The following is a 27,356-nucleotide window of genomic DNA, read 5'->3' as shown; positions in this document are numbered from 1 at the left end:
TGGCAGGCCAGAAAGGACTGGCATGATATCTTTAGAGCACTAAACGAGAAAAATATGCAGCCAAGAATACTATATCCAGCAAGGCTCTCATTGAAAATAGAAGGAGAGCTAAAAAGCTTCCAGGACAAACAAAAACTAAAGGAATTTGCAAACACAAAACCAGCCCTGAAAGAAATATTGAAAGGGGTCCTCTAAGCAAAGAGAGAGCCTAAAAGCAGCATAGATCAGAAAGGAACACAGACAATATACAGTCACAGTCACCTTACAGGCAATACAATGGCACTAAATTCCTATCTTTCAATAGTTACCCTGAATGTAAATGGGTTCAATGCCCCAATCAAAAGACATAGGCCATCAGATTGGATTAAAAAACAAGAGCCATCAATATGCTGTCTGCAAGAGACTCATTTTAGACCCAAAGACGCCCCCAGATTGAAAGTGAGGGGGTGGAAAACCATTTCCCATGTTAATGGACACCAAAAGAAAGCTGGGGTGGCAATTCTTATATCAGACAAATTAGATTTTAAAACAAAGACTGTAATAAGAGATGAAGAAGGACACCATATCTTACTTAAAGGGTCTATCCAACAAGAAGATCTAACAATTGTAAATATCTATGCCCCTAACATGGGAGCAGCCACTTTTATGAGGCAATTAATAACAAAAGCAAAGAAACACATTGACAACAATACAATAATAGGGGGGGACTTTAACACTCCCCTGACTGAAATGGACAGATCCTCTAAGCAAAAGATCAACAAGGAAATAAAGATTTTAAATGAAACACTGGACCAAATGGACTTCACAGACATATTCAGAACATTCCATCCCAAAGCAACGGAATACACATTCTTCTCTAGTGCCCATGGAACATTCTCCAGAATTGATCACATCCTAGGTCACAAATCAGGTCTCAACCAATACGAAAAGATTGGGATTATTCCCTGCATATTTTCAGACCACAGTGCTTTGAAACTAGAACTCAATCACAAGAGGAAAGTCGGAAAGAACTCAAATACATGGAGGCTAAAGAGCATCCTACTAAAGAATGAATGGGTCAACCAGGAAATTAAAGAAGAATTAAAAAAATTCATGGAAACCAATGAAAATGAAAACACAGCTGATCAAAATCTTTGGGATACAGCAAAGGCAGTCCTGAGAGTCCTGAGAGGAAAGTATATAGCAATACAAGCCTTTCTGAAGAAACAAGATAGGTCTCAAATACACAACCTAACCCTACACCTACAGGAGCTAGAGAAAGAACAGCAAATAAAGCCTAAACGCAGCAGGAGAAGAGAAATCATAAAGATCAGAGCAGAAATCAATGAACTAGAAACCAAAAGAACAGTAGAACAGATCAACAAAACTAGGAGCTGGTTCTTTGAAAGAATTAACAAGATTGATAAACCCCTGGCTAGACTTATCAAAAAGAAAAGAGAAAGGACCCAAATCAACAAAATCATGAATGAAAGAGAAGAGATCACAACCAACACCAAAGAAATACAAACAATTATAAGAACATATTATGAGTAACTCTATGCCAGCAAATTAGATAACCTGGAAGAAATGGATGCATTCCTAGAGATGTATCAACTACCAAAATTGAACCAGGAAGAAATAGAAAACCTGGACAGACCTATAACCACTAAGGAAATGGAAGCAGTCGTCAAAAATCTCCCAACAAACAAAAGCCCAGGGCCAGATGGCTTCCCAGGGGAATTCTATCAAACATTTAAAGAAGAATTAATACCTATTCTTCTGAAACTGTTCCAAAAAATAGAAATGGAAGGAGAACTTCCAAACTCATTTTATGAGGCCACCATTACCTTGACCCCAAAACCAAAGACCCCATCAAAAAGGAGAATTACAGACCAATATCCTTAATGAACATGGATGCAAAAATTCTCACCAAAATACTAGCCAATAAGATCCAACAGTACATTAAAAGGATTATTCACCATGATCAAGTGGGATTTATCCCTGGGCTGCAAGGTTGGTTCAACATCCACAAATCAATCAACGTGATACAATACATTAACAAAAGAAAGAACAAGAATCATATGATCCTCTCAATAGATGCAGAAAAAGCATTTGACAAAGTACAGCATCCTTTCTTGATCAAAACTCTTCAGAGTATAGGGATACAGGGTACCTACCTCAATATCATAAAAGCCATCTATGAAAAACCCACAGCGAATATCATTCTCAATGGAGAAAATCTGAGAGCTTTTCCCCTAAGGTCAGGAACGCGGCAGGGATGTCCACTATCACCACTGCTATTCAACATAGTAGTAGAAGTCCTAGCCACAACAATCAGACAACAAAAAGAAATCAAAGTCATCCAAATCGGCAAAGAAGAAGTCAAACTCTCACTCTTTGCAGATGATATGATACTTTATGTGGAAAACCCAAAAGACTCCACCCCAAAACTGCTAGAACTCATACAGGAATTCAGTAAAGTAGCAGGATATAAAATCAATGCACAGAAATCAGTGGCATTCCTATACACCAACAACAAGACAGAAGAGAGACAAATCAAGGAGTCGATCCCATTTACAATTGCACCCAAAACCATTAGATACCTAGGAATAAATCTAACCAAAGAGGCAAAGGATCTGTACTCAGAAAACTATAAAATACTCATGAAAGAAATTGAAGAAGACACAAAGAAATGGAAAAACGTTCCATGCTCATGGATTGGGAGAATCAACATTGTGAAGATGTCAATGCTACCTAGAGCAATCTACACATTCAATGCAATCCCCATCAAAATACCATCCACTTTTTTCAAAGAAATGGAACAAATAATCCTAAAATTTGTATGGAACCAGAAGAGACCCAGAATAGCCAGAGGAATACTGAAAAAGAAAAGCAAAGCTGGCGGCATCACAATTCCGGACTTCCAGCTCTATTACAAAGCTGTCATCATCAAGACAGTATGGTACTGGCACAAAAACAGACACATAGATCAATGGAACAGAATCGAGAGCCCAGAAATGGACCCTCAACTCTATGGTCAACTTATCTTTGACAAAGCAGGAAAGAATGTCCAATGGCAAAAAGACAGTCTCTTCAACAAATGGTGTTGGGAAAATTGGACAGCCACATGCAGAAGAATGAAACTGGACCATTTCCTTACACCACACACAAAAATAGACTCCAAATGGTTGAAAGACCTAAACGTGAGACAGGAGTCCATCCAAATCCTAAAGGAGAACACAGGTAGCAACCTCTTCGACCTCAGCCGCAGCAACTTCTTCCTAGAAACATCGCCAAAGGCACGGGAAGCCAGGGCAAAAATGAACTCTTGGGATTTCATCAAGATAAAAAGCTTTTGCACAGCAAAAGAAACAGTCCACAAAACCAAAAGACAACCGACAGAATGGGAGAAAATATTTGCAAATGACATATCAGATAAAGGGCTAGTATCCAAAATCTATAAAGAACATATCAAACTCAACACCCAAAGAACAAATAATCCAATCAAGAAATGGGCAGAAGACATGAACAGACATTTTTCCAAAGAAGACATCCAAATGGCCGACAGACACATGAAAAAGTGCTCAACATCGCTCGGCATCAGGGAAATCCAAATAAAAACCTCAATGAGATACCACCTCACACCCGTCAGAATGGCTAAAATTAACAAGTCAGGAAATGACAGATGTTGGCGGGGATGTGGAGAAAGGGGAACCCTCCTACACTGTTGGTGGGAATGCAAGCTGGTGCAACCCCTCTGGAAAACAGTATGGAGGTTCCTCAAACAGTTGAAAATAGAGCTACCATATGATCCAGCAATTGCACTACTGGGTATTTACCCCAAAGATACAAATGTAGGGATCCGAAGGGGTATGTGCACCCCAATGTTTATAGCAGCAATGTCCACAATAGCCAAACTGTGGAAAGAGCCAAGATGTCCATCGACAGATGAATGGATAAAGAAGAAGTGGTATTTATGCAGCCATAAAAAGGAATGAGATCTTGCCATTTGCAACGAAGTGGATGGAACTGGAGGGTGTTATGCTGAGTGAAATAAGTCAATCAGCGAAAGACATGTATCATATGACCTCGCTGATATGAGGAATTCTTAACCTCAGGAAACAAACTGAGGGTTGCTGGAGTGGTGGGGGGTGGGAGGGATGGGGTGTCTGGGTGACAGACATTGGGGAGGGTATGTGCTATGGTGAGCGCTGTGAATTGTGCAAGACTGTTGAATCACAGGTCGGTAGTTCTGAAACAAATAATGCAATATATGTTAAGAAAAAAAAAAAGAAGAAGATAGCAGGAGGGGAAGAATGAAGGGGAGTAAGTCGGAGGGGGAGACGAACCATGAGAGACGATGGACTCCGAAAAACAAACTGAAGTTTCTAGAGGGGAGGGGGTTGGGGGGATGGGTTAGCCCGGTGATGGGTATTAAAGAGGGCACGTTCTGCGTGGAGCACTGGGTATTATGCACAAACAATGAATCATGGAACACTACATCAAAAACTAATGATGTATGGTGATTAACATAACAATAAAAAATAAAAAGATTAAAAAGATTACAATTATTTCCTTCAGGTTTGGAAACTAATTTTTAAAAACTCATAAGAAATTCTAGAAATATCAAGAATAAGACCAGGTGGTTGTTGTGCTAGAGTGGCTTATTAAATTCTAAGGGAAAAAACAAAAAGTGAGCAGGAAACATGGATAATAGTAAAGGGAAGGTGAGAATGGTCAGTTCTGGGAACAGGTTTGAGGTAGAAGAACTAATCTTGATGACCAATTTGATATCTTAAGAACATAAATTATATTCTAGTCTACATTGTTTAGGCTCTTTGAATAAAAGTCAGCCAAGACTCACTTGGAAAAATACTACATTTACGATTTTGCAGCAATAATACTTATTATTGTATTTCCTTATTTCAGAAACCAAGGCTTAGATGCATGATTTGCTCAATTATGCGAAAAATCTTTGTTAGAAGTGGGCAGTTTATTAAAAAAGAGAGAGAGAGAGAGGAGAGGCAAACCAAAACGCGGACTCTTAACTATAGAGAATAAACAGAGTTGCTGGAGGGAGGTGGGTGGGGATGGCCAAGCTCTAAGGGGCTTGGCTCTAAGCCCATCTGGAGATGGGCTCTAAAGAGGGCACTTGTGATGAGCACTGAGTGTTGTATGGAATCACTAAATTCTACACCTGAAATTGATATCATACTGTATGTTAACTAACTGGAATTTAAATTAAAATGTGAAATTAGGGGCGCCTGGGTGGCTCCGTTGGTTAAATCACTCTTGATTTCGGCTTAGGTCATGATCTCAGGGCTCTGTGCTGAGCATGGAGCCTGCTTAAGATTCTCTCTGACTGTGGACTCTGAAAAACAACTGAGGGTTCTAGAGGGGAGGGGGGTGGGAGGAGGGGTTAGCCTGGGGGGTGGGTATTAAAGAGGGCACGTTCTGCATGGAGCAGTGGGTGTTATACGCAAACAATGAATCATGGAACGCTACATCCAAAACTAATGATGTAATGTATGGTGATTAACATAACATAAAGAAAAAAAAAAGATTCTTTCTCTCCTTCTCCCTCTGTCGGCTCTCTTTCCCTCTCTTAAAAAAAAAAAAAAAAAAGTGAAACTAAAAAAACAAAAATAAAAAATAAAAATAAAAATCCTCCCAACCCCCCCAAAAAACAAGCAAGCAAGCAAACAAAGAACTGGGCGGTTTATTATACACAGTTTATAAATCTTAGCTCAGTATTTTCTCCACTAAATTTGAACAGCTTTAGTATTTCTTGTCTAAATTGTTTCAAGTTCAGCTCTTACTGTAGTTTGTTTATTTATTTATTATATCCCTCCTACAACATGTGCCTGATCCAACTTTCATAATCACTGTTCCAATTACGTATTTTCTCAGATTGCTTTGTTAGTTTTCATAACCTCATCAGGTTAAAATTCTTTGTTACTGTGTTAAATTGTGAGTCAATTACCTTTATCTACTTTGCACACATATTGACTTGACTTAAATTATTTTAGACCCATGGATTCTGTCTTCTGTTCTACAAAATTAAATTTGAAAGGAGACTTCACAATATATATCAATAATCTGGGTGTTTTTAATCTTTTAAGAAGAGAATTGATTTTACCTTAAGAAATGAAAACCAGTTTCTAAAACCTCATATCCAGTAATATGATTGTAAAGCCCTTGAAAAATGCAGAAACCCTAGATCTTGAATAATGACATTCTATAACTGATGCGTTACTTCTTGATCTTTGAATCAACCATTGTTTTCTTTTTCAGCTAGTTAGACAGTAAAGTAAAAATTAAGGAAGACAAGTCCTTACCTTTTCCTTGACTGCTTCCAGTTCTGCATCTGTAATTTTCCATGGGGTTTCTCTCTTTAATTTCTCAGCAGTTGTTAAATCTTTGCAGCTTTCATGGAGACGATATGGTTCAATCATCTCTTCAAAGACTTTCCAGCTGAAATTGGAATTATAAAGGAGGGCTCACAGTGGGAAACTAACTCATTATTTCACAGATACTCCAGGTATGACTGGCTCTGCTGGCTACAGAATCAGAGCTGAATGTCATGCAAATCTTTTAAGAATTATCTTTGCAGGGGACTTACTGTGAGTAAAGCCATGGATATAGTACTGCCTCCCTACCTAAGGAAAGGCCTTAACACGTTGAAGGCTTGTTAGCCTGCTGTGTTTTAGATCCTCAATATAAACGCACCAACACACAGATAATAATTATTCTGCAAATACATTTCCTATATGGTGTAGTCAAAGACACCATTGTAATGTAGACACTTTAGCCCATAAGTAAGTTTCCATCTGCTTAAATGAGTTTCCATCTGCTTATTGTACAGACTGTCTAGGAGACATACATGAATTACTGTGGGAGATGAACTAGGTTGCTTGAGATGGGAGTTGGCTAGGCCTGCCCTCTCCTTTAGTCCATGCCACCCTCCCCCTGCTGGCAGGGGACATCGGTGGGCAGCTAGAAGAATAGCAAATTCAATGGTTATAGAGGAATTTGGATGTTTGCTGCAAATAATGCAGCCTTTGTCCTTCTGATGACTACTGTTGCTGTCTGAGATTTTTAAATGACTATTTTTCAGGTGCATGTTAGAAGAAAGAATAAAAATAATATTTTAATGTCTACAAATCAGAAGCCACTTTAAAGCAATTAAGAAGAAGTCATTGAGTAGAAAACTAGCAGCAGTATCTCACAGCTGTGGAACATTTTAAAAAAGTGCTAGAAAATCTCATTTTGTCTTTCATAAGAACCTCAAAGATTTTTTTTAAACCGTAGTACAGAACAAAGCTTACAGTTTATGAGAGTATTTGTCTTCAGTGTGTTACTAGGAGATGATGCCAAATATAAACAGTGTCTTTTGGTTTTATATAATGTGGCTTACTTATAACTTAGTAACTTTGAGATGAAGAGTAACTAGAATCAATGCACTGTTAGGTTAAGGAATTAAAATATGATGGCATGAGGTCAATGATCTCATCAGTTGCCCTGATTTAGGATCTGCAGATCAAAGTGCAGAGATTATAAAGGAGCACCTACCAGTGCCTTTGTTAAGGGATTGAAGAGATACTTAATATCGTAGATTTCTGACACTTTGATTTATTTAGAATGGTGGACAACAATGGGGAACCACTGATATGCCCTATTATTCTTTCCACTACATAATACTTTTATTTACTCTTCCTCCTAACAGTGCCATGCCTTCAGAGACCTTTGGCCCTAATCTGTGCACTGGAAAGGTACCAGTCTAGGAGAGAAGAACCTTGGTTCTCGCGCTGGCTCTTCCATTGTCCTCCTAGACCTGGATAACCTTGCCTATAAAAGGAGGTAATGGTGGCTGCTCAGAGCTGGCCTGAAGATTGGTGTGATGGTTGGATGGTGATTCGGGTGACAGTGCTCTGAAAAGTGTACAGCGCCCTGTAAAACCAAGGCACTCATTTTTACTGAACAGCCACAGGACTGAGGTGAGCAATTGAGAGGCTCTCTGTTTAAGCTCTCCATATACTTATTTTGATCGGGATAAAAGTTCCTGCATCTCAGCCCAGGTGCTTATTAGAAAGACCAGTTCAAAAATAGTTTCCTAAGAAATGGAAGTGGAGTTGGAGGTTGCTCGTTGTCTCCCCAGCATCCATTGTAGTTTGGGTGGGAGTGACTCCATCCCCAGCGTCAGCTAATCAGCACAATTCTATTCTGTCTGCCAGAGTGGTTGGCCAGGGTAGCCCCAGAGCCCAGGCAAGCTTGACCAAGAGGCACCTAGCATTCCACTGACCAAGAAAGTGACTTAGTTGCTTAGGTTGGTCCAACTTGAATGGAGCCCGTGACTTGAGTTCAATGAGTAGAGAAGAGACAAACTTTCTCTCCCACTGAACATAAATGAGCAAGTATGTAGCCCTGGTTGCTGTCATCTTGTTTTTATGAGCTAAATCAACTTTGATTGATGATTTCATAATGGACCAAGGTAGAGCAGAGATAATGGAAGAGAATTAGTCTTTGATTATATATAAAATTAACCTTCTAGATCAAGTTTTGCCTGAAAGCCAAAACATAATTGGATTTTTCAGTTATGTTTGCCAATAATTTCATTATTTAAGTCATCATAAGTTTTCTTTTCCTTGCATTGAAACATGCTAAGTGACATAATAGGTTATAATGGGGATGTATTTGCCCATTTATTTTCTCTCAACTCTTACTGTTCCTTGTCTATGTTCATCTTTGACTTCATCCTAAGGTTCATCCCTGAACTGGCCATTTTGCATTCTCCTAGCTAGGTGATGCAAAGGTGGCTCAAGATTTCTATCCTGATTCTCATTAAATCTGATTTTTCACACAAATGTTTTTTAATTGACTCTAGAATGGGCCAAGTTGACTCTAGAATAGGCCAAGTAGTTGATTCTAGAAGAGGCCAATAGACTCTAGATTAGGCCAAATAGGCCGTGCTTTGAAAATAAATGACAATTAATTCAATTTAAAAATTAACTTACACCTGCCTTGCCTTTCCCATCTTTATTCTTCATAACAAAGTTTAAAAATTTTTTAATTGTAAAAAAATTTTCCCCTAAGTTCATATAAGATTTCCTTTCTCAAATTAATATACTAGTTGTTTTATGACCACTCTAGTATCTTTTTTTTTAACAGATTTTATTTATTTATTTATTTGAGAGAAAGAGAGTACAGGGAGAGGGGAAGGGGGGAGGGAGAGGGACAAGCAGACTCTGTGCTGAGCACAGAGCCCCACACAGGACTGGATCTCATGACCCTGAGATTATGACCTGAGCTGAAATCAAGAGTCAGCTGCTTAATGGAATGGACCACCCAGGCATCCCACCACTCCAGTAGCTTTAAATTATCCAGGTAATTGCTTCTACTTTCTCTTTAATTTCTGTATAAAGATTGTTGTCTTTTCGGCCTATGACTTTTAATTCAGTATATTCAATAAAAAATGAAATTTAATCACAAGAGATTTTCAGTTTCTCCAGGCTCAATCATTTTCTCATTATCTTTGCTTTTGTACTCCCTTTCACCCTTGCCCGGCCATATTTATGATGTTTCTTTGGTAAAATATCTCCATCAACACTTATGTTTTATGGGTAGTTGAAAGATTTATTAGAGGCAATTTAGGTACATTTAACATTAGCCTCCAACATGGAAATAATTGACAAACTATTTTTGACCTCAGGTGTGTCACCTGAGGACCAAGAAAAAACAGTGATGAGGAGATAATTGTTAATGGTAGGTAGGGGCTGCCTGGCCAAGAAGAGCTGAAATTGAACTGGCGCTCTAAGCATTGGGCCCCAGGACAGGGCCTGCATCAGCCCAGAGGAAGAGTCTTCTTACTCGAATTGAACTCAGAGGAATTGACTTTTAAAAATTATCACAAAGGCCTCAACAAAGTAGGTTTAGAGAGAACATACCTCAACATAATAAAGGCCATATATGAAAAACCCACATCTCATCATAATCAACTGTGAAAAACTGATAGGTTTCCCCCTAAGATCAGGAATAACACAAGGATGTCCACTCTCACCACTTTTATTCGACATAGTACTGGAAGTGCTAGCCATAGCAATCAAACAAGAAAAAGAAACATTCAAATTGGTAAGGAAGAGGTAAGCTTTCACTACGTGCAGCTGACATGATATTACATATCAAAACCTCTAAAAATCCCACCCAAAACTACTAGAACCATTAAATGAATTCAGTAAGGTCACAGGATACAAAATCGATGTACAGAAATCCATTGCATTTCTATACACTATATACTAATATAGTATATATTTCTATATACTATATGTTACTATATTACTATATATTATATACTATATATAGTATGCTATAGATACTATATATTACTATATAATATATATTTCTACATAATATAGTATATATTTCTATATCCTAATTGGGAAGCAACAGAAAGAGAAATTAAGAAAGCAATCCCTTTTACAATTGCACCCAAAATAATAAAATATCTGGGAATAAACTTAAGGAAGTGAAACACCTATACTGAAAAGTATAAAACATTAATGAAAGAAATTGAAGATGACACAAACAAATGGAAAGATATTTCATGCTCATAAATTGGAACAAATATTGTTAAAATGTCTATACTACTTAGAGCATTCTACAGATTTAATGCAATCCCTATGAAAATACCAATAGCATTTTTCACAGTACTAGAACAAATAATCCTAAAATTTGTATAGAACCACGAGAGACCCCAAATAGCCCAAACAATCTTGAAAAAGAAAAACAAAGCTAGAGATATCACAAGTCTAGATTTCAAGTTATACTACAAAGCTGTAGTAATCAAAATAGTATGGTCCTGGCACAAAAATAGACACATAGATCAATGGAACAGGATAGAAAGCCCAGAAACAAACCCGTGATTATATGGTCAATTAATCTTCAACAAAGGCGGCAAGAATATGCAGTGGGAAAAAGACAGTCTCTTCAATAAATGGTGTTGGGAAAACTGGGCAGTTATATGCAAAAGAATAAAGCAGGACCACTTTCCTACACAATACACAAAAAATAAACTCAAAATGGATTAAAGATGTAATGTGAGATCTGAAACCATAAAAATCCTAGAAGAGAGCACAGGCAGTAATTTCTCTGACATCGGCCATAGAAACATTTTTCTAGATATGTCTCTTAAGGCAGGGGACATAAAAGCAAAAATAAACTATTGGTACTACATCAAAATAAAAAGCTTGGGCGCCTGGGTGGCTCAGTTGGTTAAGCAACTGCCTTCGGCTCAGGTCATGATCCTGGAGTCCCGGGATCGAGTCCCGCATCGGGGTCCCTGCTCAGCGGGGAGTCTGCTTCTCCCTCTGACCCTCCCCCCTCTCATGCTCTCTCTCTCTCTCAAATAAATAAATAAAATCTTTAAAAAAAAATAAAAAGCTTGTGCACAGTGAAGGAAACAATCAACAAAACTAAAAGGCAATACTGAAGGGAAAGAGATATTTGCAAATGACATATCTGATAAAGGGTTAGTATTGAAAAATATATAAAGAACTTACACAACTCAACACCCCAAAAATAAATTATCTAATTAAAAAATGGGCAGAAGACATGAACAGACATTTCTCCAAAGAAGACATACAGATGGACAACAGACACACGAAAAGATGCTCAACATCACTCATCATCAGGGAAATGCAAATCAAAACTACAATGAGATACCACCTCACACCTGTTGGAATGGCTAAAGTCAAAAACACAAGAAACAGCAAGTGTGGTGAGGATGTGGAGAAAAAGGAACCATTGTGAACTGTTGGTGGGAATGCAAACTGGTGCTGCTACTCTGGAAAATAGTATGGGGGTTCCTCAAAAAATTTAAAATAGAACTACCCTATGATCTAGCAATTGCACTACTGGGTATTTACACAGAGAATACAAAAACACTAACTTGAAAGGATATATGCATCCCTATGTTTATTGCAGCAGTATTTATAATAGCCAAATTATGGAAACAGCCCAAGTGTCCATTGACTGATGAATAGATAAAGAAGATAAAGATATGTACATATCTGTACATATGTATATGTGGTACATATATGTACCATATCTTCTTTATCCATACATAAATATATATCTATATTTGTATGTATATAATATATATAATATGTATATATATATATACACACAATATATATATCATTCAGATGTGTAGTATATTATTTATATACACAATATATTACTCAGCCACAAAAAAGAATGAAATCTTGTCATTTGCAGCAACATGGATGGAGCTAGAGAGTGTAATGCTATGTGAAATAAACCAGAGAAAGACAAATACCATATGATTTCACTCCTATGTGGAATTTAAGAAACAAAACAAATGGACAAAGGAAAAAGAGAGAGAGAGAGAAATAAACTAAGAAACAGATTCTTAACTATAGAGAACAACCTGATGGTTATCAGAGGGGAGGTGGGGGGTAGGGGGATGGGTGAAAGAGGTGAAGTAGATTAAGAGTACGCTTATCATGATGAGCACTGAGTAATGCATAGAATTGTTGAATCACTATATTGTACACCTGAAACTAATATAACATGGTTAACTATACTGGAATTAAAATAAAAAACCTTAATAAAAAATTATCACAAAGCTACCAGGTGTGCTACCAGTGGCCATCTGTGAGATTAACTGAGCGATCATTCTCTGTTTTAAAATAGGGGTGCCTTTATATATTTGAACATCATTGCCGGCACCAGATACGTGACTGTTTTACAAAGCAGTATATGATATCAGTTACAGTGGAGAGCTGAAGGGAGGAGAATGGCATTTCCAGCACCTCTCTTCTTGGGGGGTATTTTGTCTTCACACCAGGGTACAATAGCTGCAAAGATTCTTTTATTCCAGTAAAAAATGGATTTTTGGTTTTCTGCATCTTCCTCAAGACCTTGAACTATCAGAGAAAAAAATCCCCCAAATTGTGAAATCTAATTCATTTTTTTCCCGAGAAAGGGAACTAGATCTCTTCATTGCAGGATGATGAGGATATATAAGAAACGGCACATTAAAATGGTGTCTAAAAGCAAATTTAGATACCAGGACAAAAGCAAAAATGCCTGGTCCTTCGTTTTTTACTCCTCTCCATAATGTTGGCTGCCTGAAAAGAGAAAAACATGGCACAAAGTTGAGGGTTAGCCAGAGAAATTGTGTCTAGCCCATGATGGGCACTCAGACAGTGAAAGGCACCAGTGGAAGGGTACACGGACCTCCTTGGTGATGAGACAGATAGGACAGGTATGCAGGGGGAACTATGGCAGCTGGACAGAGACCAGCAGGAAAGAAAGGGAAAGAAACTTGGGTAGAGAAAACCAGATTGGTCCGCAAAGAGGCAAAGGATAGAGGAACAAATGAATCAGCAAGCACAGACAGTCCTTAGCTGCTAAGACAAACAGCAAGAAGAATTTGGCTACAAGAAGTAGATGACTAATTTGTGCCCAGCACCGAGCCAGGGCTAATAGAAAATCTGAAGTCAGTAGGGGACACCATGACTACCCTACAGACAACAGTAAATGGACCTATGCTTGCCGAGCTCTGGCAGGCTCTGCCCTGTTGTGACGTGGCACACGCTAGGAAATCATTGTACCTGCTGTGTTATGAAATAGAATGCATTTCCACCAATTAAAGACATAAGAGGAGGCTGTTTCATCACATCACTGCAAAAGCCAAAGAGGCAATGTCTTAGAAATTAAAAATTCTTCAAATGAAATGTGGAAGGCTACCAGAGATTACTACATGACAACCCAGTTAATGGCAGAATGTTAATTCCTTTTACCAAGGAGGATTATAAACTCTTCTTAATTTTTCTTAAGTTTTTAAAACTGTAGAAATATAGGAATAGAAGGCATTCTATTCTAGTCTAGACGCGGTATACACGATGTGAGGAAACATGGCACAGTAATAACCCAGGTGAGTTCTGTCGATTATAGCTTTCTTATCACAATTAGGGTGTTTTGTAAAGCCATTTCGACTGACCCATAGCCTTGGAGGACTCACGAATCCCTCAAATGATATGAAGTTCAAGGTTGTTGTGCAGTTGATAAGATTGCATCTTACATCTGGATGATTTTCTGTTAGGTATTAAGCTCATATAGGATAACAATGAATCAAAAGAAGGGAGGAAGGGTGAGACTTGAGTGTGGAATTGAAAGCCATCAGGAGCTGCAGGAGGAAGGAGAAAGGACGGTGAGCGGAAGTGAGAACAGGTCCAACAGGAGAGGGCGAACCGAAGCTACACTGAGATCCTTGCGTCCCTGTGTACTCTCAGCCTTGAAGGCCCCACTCCACACCAAATCCCATGTACTAAATTGCATCCAGATGCAGCAGTAAATATGATTTTGGACTGTAAACAACTGAAAAATATTATAATTGGTAAGTTATCACTCTAAGTAGTTTATTTAGTATCGGCTATCATTTCCAGTCCATCTTCTTGCACTTCTGGGAACTCCCGTGAGGATCTAACCTACAAGCTGTTTTCCAGTATCATGGACTTGACAGATTTAACAGTTAACGAGGGTTAAAATGATGTCATGATTTGAAGACGTTTAAACAATTATTTTCAGCATTTTAAAATTCGGAGCCAATACACTTCCTTACCAGGCTTCAGATAGTTTTAGAGGACACCCAAAATTCCATAGCTCTAAGTGCTGGGTCCTTAGTGCCTGAAAGTGAAAATGGCCATGGAGGGTCGGTTCTGTCGTTGTGCCAGGAAGACTCAAGAGGTTTCTAGCTTCTCTATCAGAGCTCCCTCATGCAGGATGCACCACCAGTAACTTTAAAAAAAATTTTTTTTAAAGATTTATTTATTTATTTTATAGGGAGGGGAAGGGCCGAGGGGCGAGGGGAGAGAGAAAATCTCAGGCAGACTCCCCGCTGAGCAAGCACAGGGCCTGAGGTGGGGCTCGATCTCACGACCCTGAGATCATGACCTGAGCTAAAATCAAGAGTGGACGCTCAAATGACCGCGCCACCCAGCCACCCCGCCAGTAACTTTAAATAATGAAAACTTGCCCTGACTGCTCAGTCCAGAATATCTGGGTTTGTGTCTCCTGCTACTCTTGCCGCCATAGAAACCGAGAACATGAAGGGCAATTCTAAAATGCTAACTAACCTGTGTTTCAACAGTTCTCCCTCTCAAGCTCAATTTTACCATGAAATCTTTTTCCTTCCATTATAATTTATTTGACCACTCTGCATGGTTATTCGAAGTCCCTTTTTATTATATTTTATTAGGAGGTCACTGCAGTCGGTAGATGACATTTTTACCCTTTAATAATCAGCACAAAAGAAAACGAGAGAGTACCGGGGCAAACCATGGATCTTGTTAAATGCTTCATACCTCTCTTTGTTTGGCTTAATGTTGATGTCACCAATGATATGGATATCTGCAAATTTTATCCTAAATTTGCTCAGAAGAGAAGCCATTCTGGAAATATAAGAGAGAAATACTTCATCATTGCATATGTAACTATTTTCAGGCAAAGAGTTCACGTCTTATTTCAGCTTCATATTCAGACAAAGGCTGTGTTTAGTGTTCGATTTCCATCACTGTATACTAAAGGTGGACCAAGCACATTCCACTGAAGGCAAAGACAAATTCATGTCAGTGCAGACCCTAGGAATAGCAAACCCAACTCTGCATTCACATATTATTGACTATTATCTTGCTGATCATTTTTAGAGTTATTGACAACATACTAACAAACTAATAATTATGATATATCATTATCTATTGGAGGTTCTTTCCCTGGCAACTGAAATTTTTGATACAATTTCAAAGTTACAGAAAAATTGCAAGGATGGTGCAAAAAATCCCAAACTCACCAGTTGTTTATACTTTGCCCCATTTGATGTAACACCTTTTTCTCTTTCTACACAGCTGCATCTGTCTATCTACATCTTCCTTCTTTCTTGCTTGCTTCCTACTCACCTACCCAATTGCCCAGCTGCCGCTATCAAGCCTCTACCTATAAATACTTCAGTATTTCCTAAGAATAAGAACATTCTCTTACACAAAGTACACTTTTTGAAATCAGGAAATTTAACATTGATGCCATGCTATCATGTAATCCACCAACCATTTTTAAATTTCATCACTTGCCCCAGTAATTTACTGGAGGCTTTAAGAAAATATAAATTGTTATAGCCATCATGTTAGTTTCCATTATAATATGACTCTCTTTAAGGGGAATTAAGTGTGTGTGTATATATATCATATACATATATAATATATATAGTTTACATTATATATGAATATATATAATATATTTTATATCTGTGTGTGTGTGTGTGTGTGTGTGTATAATCCTCCCAGGAAGAGGGGAAGATATGAAAAATTACTGAATAAAAGCCTGTCATTATTTTGATTTCTGGAAGAGCTCGGGACTCAGGCCTGCCACGAGGGACCCAAGGCTGCTAAAGGTGGCTCTCCAGATTTCCACCAGAGACCTTTGGATGCATGGCATTCCTAACATGCTTGCTGTTTCCACAACTACACATTAGGCTCTCCATGACTAAATCAATGACAAAGATGCAAATTTACATTTTGGAGACGGATTTGTTTTTTTAATTACAAGAGTTTTCAACAGTCATCCATTTAAACTCTTTCAAGCTACAGATGAGAAACTGGGAACCCGGGTCTGGGCTGCCGCGACTGTGGCGGAGTCCGGAAGCTTGTTGGGGGCGGGGCTGGGACGAGGACGGGGTGCAGTCTCTCAGTTCTATTTTTTAAGTGTGCTGTGCTGGAGTGACCATCACAAATCAACAGGTTCGACCCGCCCCAAAGAAGCTACTCGATACGAATTGCTTTGGGCTTTTCCTTTCTTGGATACGTTCACTGGTCAAATCAAAGCAAACATTACACAAGATAAGGAGAGTCGCATTCAAGACGTGAGATGAGGCTTCTGTGTCAAATTCCTTTTTGAAAGCATTTGTGGCAGGGGATCAAGGGACGTGAAGACAGTGATTACAAGAAGTACACAGATAATTTAATGACCAGAAAACCAAGTAAGCACGAGGCCCATCACGGTGGTTTTGTCTCTTGTGTCTCAAAAACACTTAAAGTTATTAAAATTAAAGCGTTAAAGCAACAGATGTCCAAAGTGCTCTAACACAGAAGTGATGAGTTACTTACGCTATTTTTTCTTCTTCAATGCGGTTGATCTTTCCTCCAACATAGATTCTTAATTTACAGTCTTTCCATTTTTTTCTGAGAGTCAAGATATAGGGGATAAGAAGTGTTAACCCTGAAAAAAGAATAAATATGACAGAAAGAATGAATGTATTTTGCTGAAAGGAAATGAATAGCTTTAAATCTTTATTCATTCTCACATTCATTGCTCCTAAATAATTTAAAATCGTGGGAAAACACAGAAATATTATTCTTCAACTGATATCATTTTCATTTACCTTCCCGTGCAGTTTGTTAAATTGATCAACATAGCAATTCTGCTCCCTAGTGTATATTCTGGAATTGTTTTTACCTCCATCATCAAACAACCACCACACATCAATTGTGCCCTTTCCTTGCTTCTTTTTAAATTGGGTGCTGGCTTCTACCAGTTTCTGGTTGAACTCCCCCACGTGCATCGACTGGATTGTGTTCATGCTGCTGTCTGTAATGAAAGAAAAAGTAGTAGACCTATTTGTCTTTTGAAGAAAGAAACAAAATAACTTGCCAATAAATCTATTCAGGAAAATAGAGAAAGGGTCATGAATTTGTAAGCTTTTTTATCCTTATAGGTAAACAGTGAGCTTGGAGAAAGGGAGATACAGGTCAAGTCCCACCGTAATTTAGATCACCTTTAATAGTTCAAAAGAATTTGATATTGGTTTCATGATCACAGTTTTCATTATAAAGCAGTAGATTATTTTCAGGTCTCTAGTAATCTCAGGGCAGAATTATTACTTAGGCAGGTAATGATGCTAAATGATCTGCTACAATAGCCAAAATATTCCTATTTTTAAAAACTTCAACTATAACTTAATCCTATTTTCAAATTTACTTGAAAGTAGAAAATGTGGTGATTGGTTTTCTAGAGATAAGCAATAGAATCAGAAGTATTTCTTCATTGGAGCATTCATGTGAGTGCAATTGGTGTAAATTCCATGCATATCTGGATTATAAAGGTGGATAGGGACCAAATGCATCTTGACTCTATGACCCTTTGGTCCTAATGTCAGCCTGGCTTGCTTTCCTGTTTTCAAGGAGCCTTATGAAGTGAAGGGAAAACCACTGAGCTATTTGAATCTCTGTGAATGAGATGGAAAAGCCAGGAAATACGGAGAGACAAAATTCCTTCACTTGAGGTAGAGATAAGGGTGCACAGAAAGAACTTAATTTTTTTTTTAAATGCACTTTCCACCCTATCAAGGATCCAGCGAAAGTATACTAGGGAACTAGGCCAGTGTTTGAGCAGGACCCTGGCTTCTATTTGCCAGTTGAGATTTTCGTTGCTACACCAAAGATATTATTTCTCATTTCCGCATCTTTTAAAGTTGTGACTTCGTTGCTCCGTTTCAAAGAGATGGTGTTAGCAAAGTGCTTACAACAGCTGCTTCAGAGCTTCCTCTCTGATCTGAGAGGTTCTAAAGATGCTTTGTTCTGTCTTTTGCCGTTTCCATGTTTAGGGCCTGTCAGTTCTGAAGCAATTATCTTACATGGCTTCTCTCTCCCTAGGACTGCAGAGGGAGAAAGTAAATACCTTTACAAAATGGACCAAACTCTGCCCCCACTTACATGCAAATCAAAGCATCCAGAGGACTCAGGCATTCGTGCCTGGAGGTAGGGTTTGTCCTGATCTAGAACTCTAAAGAGTTGTCAATCAATGAAAGCCCAGAGCGGTGAAGGAGCCTCCTTTAGGGATACGTTTGAAATTTGAGGTGTTGGAAATAAAACATAACATCATTTCGCTTTTCTGAGCAATGAGACCTGTTGACTTGCAGAGGAGTACATTTTTGCCAAAAGATTTGTGAAGCAGAAACAGAATTCCAGAATAAATTATGAGTCCCTTCTCATTAATAAGAACATCGATGCTTCACTCCTCCCCCATCAGCTAAAGAACAGTATTGGGCTATGACTTCTGAATTTTCCATTGCTTTTCCAGACTGTAACTAACATTGAATGATTGAATGGTAGAACAGATTCAATGAATAGTTCACATTTCTCATGAATAAAGCAAATAATTGAAAAGGAAAGAAAAGGAAAGAAGACAGTTAGCATCCAGATGGTCTTATTCTAATATTTACACTCTGGAGGTCCTGATGTACCTCCAACTTGAGATTCAAACACATCATTTTCCTAGACAATGTCATGTTAAGGTGGGCAATACTTAATAGGTTTTTCTATAGCCCATGGAATATTCCAGGAACCCAAGGGTACTTCTAGTATTTGAAGAGGGGCAATGTTTACATTTCATGTTATTCTATGTAAATATATAAAAATATTGTATTACAGGGGAAACTTTGTCCTTGGGCTATAGTAGGAAAACAAGCAAACAGAATCAAACCTTTTCCAGGGTGTTAGAAGGCCTCATTGAAGGATCTCTTTGAAAGGTTGTATCCTGTCAAACTGGACCAGAAGCCTGCTAAGTCTCAATTTGGATCTTGCTGTTTGACTTGAAAACCCTCCAGGAAAAATGATCTTTTCTAGGGCTCACACCAAGTGATTTCAGTTAAGTGTAGGATTATTTGTGTACGTTAACATTCTAATTTTCTACCAGCAGAGGTCGCCGTGGACCTCATTAAATCCAAACCTGCACTGTTTCAGGAAAGAAAGCAATTTTCAATTTTCAAAAAAAGATGTTTGAATCACCTGTTTATAAGTTTTATAAAAAGCTCTCATTCTGTAGTCTTCCATGCCTAGAGTGCATACTGGACATTCAGAGGTAAGTGTACCACTCAGCTGAAATCTACAGGAAATTAGTATCAGTGAAGTTCCAAGTCCAGAATTCTGGTTTGTGTTAAAGATAGATGCTTTTTCAAAATTAGGGTTCTCATTTACCTGTACTAGTCAACTTTTAGTCTCCTGAAATGTCTGCAAGGGGTATGTAAGGGGTATGTGTGTGTGTGTGTGTGTGTGTGTGTGTAGATAAATCCATTTGGGTATTGGTTCTTAAATTTCTATCCCCTTTCCATCTTAAATAAGAAATGTCCATTTTATGGCGCTCTAATCCACGTAGGCACTATAGGACTCCCAAACCAATATTATTATTTTAAAATTAAGGTTTTACAGTGAGATGGCACAAAGGGCTTACTGTTACTGATAAATAACTTATACATTTCTTCTACACTACTGTCTTGAAAGAAGCGTCTTTCAGTCCTTCGCTACTCAATGCCCCCAACATCTCAGATGCGGACTTCTGACCCCTATCGATACTCAAGCAGTGGCTCATTTCGTATCTTTCTTGTGAATTTTAGAAGTACTTACCTTTCTTAGGAGCTGGCTTAGTAATGTTCAACTTGCTAGCTTTTTTAAACAAGCCTCGGATGCCTCCACTTCCTTCTTCACATTCGTTATCTTTGATAGTGGCTTCCAAAGCCAGTCTCTCCTGTTCCAATTTCTCTAATTCATCTAATGCAAGAAGACAAAAATCACTTACTTAACTCAGAGTGACAAAGTTTCCAGGAGCAACCTTATAAATTGTTTTAATATAAAAAACGGAGTCCCATTTGCAACAATGTGATGGAGCTAGAGAGTATTATGCTAAGTGAAATAAGTGGAATATTCCACTATATGTGGACTTTAAGAAAGAAAAACAGATGAACATATGGAAAGGGAGAAAAAGGAGAGAGGGGAAACAAACCATAAGAGACTATTTTCTTTTTTAAAGATTTTATTTATTTATTTGACAGAGAGAGCGAGCACACAAACAGGGGGAGCAGAAGAGGGAGAGGGAGAAGCAGACTCACCAGTGTGCAGGGAGCCCGATGCGGGACTCGATCCCGGGACCCTAAGATCATGACCTGAGCCAAAGGCTCACGCTTAACCAACTGTGCCACCCAGGTGTTCCCATAAGAAACTCTTAATGAGAGAGAACTAACCGAGGGTTGCTGGAGAGGAGGTGGATGGGGGATGGGCTAGGTGAGTGAAGGGTATTAAGGAGGGCACTTGTAAAAGAAAAAATGGAGGGCACTTGCGATGAGCACTGGGTGTTGTATGTAGATGATGAATCACTGAATTCTACTCCAGAAAACCATATTGCACTGTATGTTAACTAAGTAAAATTTAAATAAAAAGTAAATAAAAAATAAAACACGGTGTCTATGCAATAAAATTATTATACATCATATGATTTTTTTCCAAATGATTATTAAAAAGTAATATATATCAGCAAATTATATTCAGAAAGTAATAGCTAGCTCAGGAAATAGCTCTGTGTGTTGTTACAATACATGAAGTTACTAGGTTTTTATTTGTGAAGGTAAGGGAGTCTATTTAATGACATCTTCATTCACTTCAGGTAAAACCCCAAAAGCCAGATCCGCTGTACATAAGATCTTGTACACTGTATGCCACTGATTTACTGACCTAAAATCCTGGGTTGGGTATTTGACAAGCAGAAGTGCCAAAGTATACCAGGTATGTATCAGGCACATGACAGTGCCTCCTGAATTGTAGCATAAAACTAGACAGCAAGAATTAAGGAAAGATAACCAAACCTTATATAAAGCCTTGTATGGGCTCTGAATAGAAATTACAGTGAAAAATGTCCACTAACCATTCTTTTTTTTTAAGAGAGAGAGAATGCACACACAGGGGGCAGGGAGAGAGAGAATCCTAAGCAGGCTTCACACCCAGCATGGAGCCCTCACGATCCTGAGATAATGACCTGAGCTGAAATCAAGAGTTAAATGCTTGACCGACTGAGCCACTCAGGCACCCCAACAATTCTTTCTGATAAGCAAAATACTTCCTGGAATGAATGACCAAAGTGAAAGAAAGAAAAACTGAGGTTTCTGTGTGCCTGTCAGAGTTCAAATGGCTAAGAAGGGTCTCACGACAGTCGAGTCTGGAGCAAGAGTTCAGCTGTGCAGCCTCCTCTCCAGGGCTGAGACCCACTATCCAAGCTTTGATGCGGCATCTGGCTGCCTTTTATCTTTTTTGGATTCTGATCGTGACCCCAAATTCCTAACTGCTATGTAAGGCCTTGCATCCCTCTCTGACGTCAACCTGCATTGGATCAGGGTGAATAAGACCTTAAGAGCCGTCAGGGAACAGTGTTACAGAATGACAGGCACTCTTGCTTACAGTGGGCAAGGAGGCCACTTGTCAGATCCCCTCATCTTTTTGCTTTCTGGGAGCAGAGACTTAGAAGATGAGCAATATTCTGAGGAACACAGTAGAAAACCTAGCTTCAGTGTTACAAAACACTGGTAGGGCTTCTGTAAATGTCAACCCTTGGAGCCTGTTGCCTTATCTATCTGGGAAGCGAAGCTATACAAATTCTCGATTTATCAATTATGTACTAACTAAATCTGTCAAGACAGTCACATCCCTAGACAGTGCTGTGTTATGCAGCTCCACAGAATTGTCTGGCCCCTTTCCAGGTCTTAGCAATTAATCTTTTGCCAGTGGCATGAGATTTAAGGTCAAATCACCCATGTGATTTCCCCAAAGCTTCAAAGGTTCTCAAGATCAGCAACTGTAGAAAATATGAGAAATTAGACTGATGGTATTAAAGCTCAGACAGGAGTTGCTTACCCCTGACTTTCGAAAGGTGAACACAAGCTGCATTGCATGGGAGGTCATGACCGGTGACAGCTCTGCGGCGGGCTTTCTGTGACATGAAGCGAGTCATTTACTTTTCCTATACCTCTGATTTCCTATCTGTGAAATGGAAAATTGTAACCCTTCCCCTTTCCAACTCTCCCAGCTTTGCAAAAAAGAATAAACAACAGTTTCTGCATGGTGCTTTGTGGCTCCTTAAAGAACAAAGCAACGAGCGTGTTCCATAGGCGGTGTATTCATGCAACCACTGGAAATGAACTTAGTCATGCAAAGCAAATTGAGTATTTTGAGAAGCTTGGGAGTTATTTTAGCAGTTACTATGTATTGCACACTCTTTGGGTGCCCAGTACTGTGCTGCATATTATTCCTTCCCAAATGACTCTGAGATAGTTACTATTATTACTCTCATTTTGTAGATGAAGAAACTGAGGCTCAAAGAGGTTAAGTAATTTGTCCGATGCCACCCAGAAAATAACAGGGTTCAAATGAAAAGAGGCCGGCTTGACTCCAGATCCTGCATGCTTTCCCTTTTGCTTTTTGCTCATTACTCTTATCTCAGATTTGTTCCATTAACCTCCAACACTTCATTGTCAGGCGAACCTAAACACTCTCGGGCATATGCTGTAATGCCCAGTTAGCTCCCCCAAAAGATGGCCCCTCCTGCATGTCATTGTAAAGGAAGGATCCTGAAGACACAGGTACAGATGACAGGCTGCCTCCCAGGGCAGCACCATGGGAGGCGTCACCAGCCCAGGGAATGGCCCCCTAGCTATTATCTACCATTTGGGATGCTGCAGGGGTCCAGCTGTGGTTGGGATGCTGCAGGGGTCCAGCTGTGGGGTAACCTCCTCTTTGCAGTTGTCTGGAAGGTGCATATTGGCGAGCTTCTTTGGGGGGCAATGGCAAGTGCCACGCTGGGGAAGGGTTTCTTTTGCTTTCCTTTTTTGGCAGGCTCCTGCACGCCCTGTGATCAGTTGCCACGTTCTTCGTCCTCGGGTTTGGACAAAGGAGGAAAAAAGATAAATCCTCCTTTGTCACAGAGTCAGCTGGCTGAGTGAGCCGGGAGTTACTCCAACTATTTGCTCAAAGGTATGTACACAGCCCATCCTGGACAGAGCAGACTGAAAAATCCTAGGCCCCAGAGACAAAACCAGACTTCATTGGAATGCATCAGATTCAGCAGTCCCCTCAAAGACAACAGACAGTAGTCTGTTCTACGCGCGAAGATCTGCTTGCTTGGCCATCTTGGATTTTCACATCCACCAAGTGGTCTGATCCCTTGCACTGTGATTTTGCAAATTCTTATTAGAGCTAATGCTTAATTATTCACTTTGTAGTTGATCTAAGGCCTCCTCCCGTCCAATCCATCCTTTCCTAATTTCAGTGCTAAGCAGAAGTGATGGTGTGACGATCTGTTCTGAATGATCTATCTGGTGTACTGCTCGCCTCTGTTCGCATGGGAGTCCAGAGTAGACTTTGTCAAAACATTTCTTTCAACGAGAGTACTGGCTAGCCGACTTGCAAAAGTGTACCATTGGACACAAGGGGGTGAGCCCAGGGAGTATGGATTGATAGGCATAAACTGATTTCCCCGAGGCTGACGATAACAATTACTCATTCCATCACAACTGCATTTGTGATGTTCCAGATTCACAAACCCTTCCCACAGAGGACCTTATCTGATCCCAACGCCAGTACTGGGATGCCCGCAGAGCTAGTGGCATTCTCCCCATTTGACTGTGGAGGAAACCGGCTCAGACAGCTCAAGGTTGCACAGCTGGTGATGCAAGGTCCTGCTTCCAATCCTAGCGTTCTCCCTCATTACCGTCCTTCCTCGGCAATATGCTCTGATCGCCAATATCTGCCTGCTGAAGAAATACACAGTCTGCATTTTTTTTGAAGAGGCCATCCCCCAATTATAATGCTTCATCTTTCCATGAGACTCTGCTTCAAACTTTATTCCAGTAACTACACCTGTGTGATGGGGAATAGAGTTTTAAGACACATGTTTATTTTAATTCCTCTGGACTGCAAATTCCTAGAGGGTAGCTTATGTCATATTTCATCACCCCCATTTACTGAGAGTTTCTTTTGTGCCACGTACAATGCCAAATATTTTTGCAGCTGTAATATCCTTTAATCCAAGATAGTAAATCTGTGAGCTAGATGCTATAATTATTTCTACCTGAAAATGTGAAAAGTGAAACAGAAAAGATGAGTAATTTGACTAAGGCTACTCAGCTAAAAAGCATCGAGCTGGAATTTAAACCCAGGTCTGACAGATTTCAAAGCCTACGCTTAGAGTTCTCACATTCTTAGTTGTGCCCACGCCTCCCTACTCATGCCTACCACCAGGACAAACACTCAAGAATAGTCTGTTGGAATAAAAGAACAAGTCAGTGCTATTCAACACAGTTCAATACATTTAAAAGTATCTCTATAAAGGAAGGAAAACAAAAGGATAGTTGTCAGGGCTGAGTGTGTGTAAAGTACTGTGCGCAGGGGGTACAAAACACAGTGTTGAAAAGAAGCAGGGTTAATGCTGTACCCAGAGTTATAAAAAGGGGACCTAATAGAGGCTGATGGTACAAACCAGGATGGAATGTGACAAACCAGGATGGAATGTGACAGGCAGGACTGAGCAGAAGAACGATGAGAGGCAGGGAAAGGGATCCTTTCCCTGGAAAGATCCGCCACCTGAACATCAGGTAGGAATTTGAAGCTTCCATAGTAGATAATTCTATAGTCTATCATGATTTACAAAACCACAATGCTAGCAAGAGACAGTGGGGGGGGAGGGATGGAGGGAGGGAGGGAGAGAGAGAGAGAGAGAGAGAGAGAATGAGAATCAAAGCCTGCCGGTCTCTCATTCCAAGAGTAAGGGAATCCCTGAAGTTCTAATGACGGAAGAAAAAGCTTAGGCCTTTCTGTTCTCTCAGTTGAATGGGTTTCTAACCAATTCTTCAGACATAACCCCAAACAGTTCTCATAGTAAGAACCCTGAGCCCCGTCTTCATACTAATGCCAAAACCACTTGAAGAATAGTTACCCATTCTCTAGTGTTTTATAAATTGATCGTAGGGTAACCAACTGGAGTGACTATAGTTTTGAAATTCAACTTACTTGTCAGGATTGCCTCAAATGTTCTATCCTCAGTCTTTTTTTTTTTTTTTTTTAATGTTTTTAGAAATAGGCAGGGGTCTACACATTATGATTTACTTTGAATCTCAAGGATGGAGAGCAGTCAATTATCTGACAGCCGAAGAGGGAGCAGGGAAACCCACTGAGGAATTGTGTCCCCTCCCACTTCACAGCAATCTTTCTCTTTATTAATTATTAAATTATGATTCTTTCCTGAGTCAATCAGCTCAAAGCTGTAAATGCTTACATGAATCAACGTGACTTACCCCAGGTGAAGTCTCGCCGAATTGAAGGCAGGAAACCATCCTGCAGTGGTTGTCTTCCAATCAAGTAATTATTTACTACATTGCCATCTGTCTTTATTTTGCTAAGCCACTCCATCAGACACAGCAGAATCCCTGTGCTCTGAGACGGTCATAAATCTTGTAGTACTTACACCAAACACTTGACCGCAATATATTGCAGATCACGTTTCATCACTTTATTCCTACCAGTACAATTTGGACTCTTTGTTGTAGTTGGCAAACTTGCTAAATACCTCTGGGAGGCCAACAATATGAAATATCACATTTTTGGTGTTGTCAGGCAATAAATTGATTTATTAAGAGAACTATCAGCCATCGGTATCAGAAGAGTTGCTGCGGTATACAAGTTAGAATGTTATGAGCATTGATCTTATTTATATACAAAAGTTATTCTCCTCACATAAGCCTGTGACACAGTATAGAAATAATTGTCATTAGCTGGTAAATTACCTATAAAGCTGATTTCTATTCACTGCTTTATTAACTACAGTATATGGGCACTCTGAATTGCTAATATTTCCTTTAAATTATAATCTGTGATGACACTGTCATGCCTGTGTTGGAAAAGCTATGATGATAATCATTAACATAGTGTAATGTAATACTTAAGATTTATCAGGCTCTTATTAAGCTCTATATTACAGTATAATATAATGAAACACAAGCTTATTTCTTCCAATTCAAAATCTAATATGAGGGTGGTGTCATAAATTACATAAACTTCAAAACAATGCATGGAAATGTGGCATAAAGTTAATTTCTATCATTATGCTGTTGTTTTTCTGCATGTTCTTCATGTATTTGTATAACACTGTTTTTTGTTTACCCTAGATAATTGGTACTTATAATTATTTTATTAGCATCCAACTGTATTTTTCCTTTCTTGACTAAGAAGCAGAAAGATTTCAAACATCAAAGTTGATATAAATTGGATACATCCCTTGGGAAATTAAAAGGGGATGCAGTTCACTGCCAAGATTCTTTCAGAAATACTACAAAATTTGCTTGCTGTTTCGCCTTACAGGACTAAATTGATGGTGCCATTTTGGCGGATGGAGCAGTAAAGGTGGGAGCAATATTTTCCAGCTACATCACATCTTTTGGCTTGAAGAGATCACCATAATGTACAAAGCAAATGTGTAATCTAAATACAAAC

At 39.1% G+C, this 27,356-nt stretch overlaps 1 protein-coding gene across 4 annotated transcripts in view; it reads right to left on the bottom strand.

Annotated features, from left to right (window-relative positions):
• SLC12A1 (solute carrier family 12 member 1) overlaps window positions 1-27,356 on the bottom strand; it is a 91,941-nt gene that overhangs the window by 3,835 nt on the left and 60,750 nt on the right. For all 4 annotated transcript variants that reach the window (XM_088025121.1, XM_088025118.1, XM_088025119.1 and 1 more), the window contains 5 exons: window positions 20,454-20,597; window positions 17,509-17,640; window positions 17,160-17,271; window positions 15,366-15,452; window positions 6,318-6,453 (listed from right to left, as the gene is read on the bottom strand). In XM_088025121.1, the coding sequence (XP_087881247.1) occupies window positions 6,318-6,453; window positions 15,366-15,452; window positions 17,160-17,271; window positions 17,509-17,640; window positions 20,454-20,597 (611 nt within the window). The remainder of the gene's footprint in view (window positions 1-6,317; window positions 6,454-15,365; window positions 15,453-17,159; window positions 17,272-17,508; window positions 17,641-20,453; window positions 20,598-27,356) is intronic.

The sequence above is a fragment of the Eumetopias jubatus genome, unplaced genomic scaffold (assembly GCF_037043125.1).
Source record: "Eumetopias jubatus isolate StellerSeaLion01/CBP00866 unplaced genomic scaffold, mEumJub1_p1.0 scaffold_7, whole genome shotgun sequence".
NCBI lineage: Eukaryota > Metazoa > Chordata > Mammalia > Carnivora > Otariidae > Eumetopias > Eumetopias jubatus.
The sequence above is the reverse complement of the archived record's forward strand: the minus strand, read 5'-3'. Positions and strand labels throughout refer to the sequence as shown.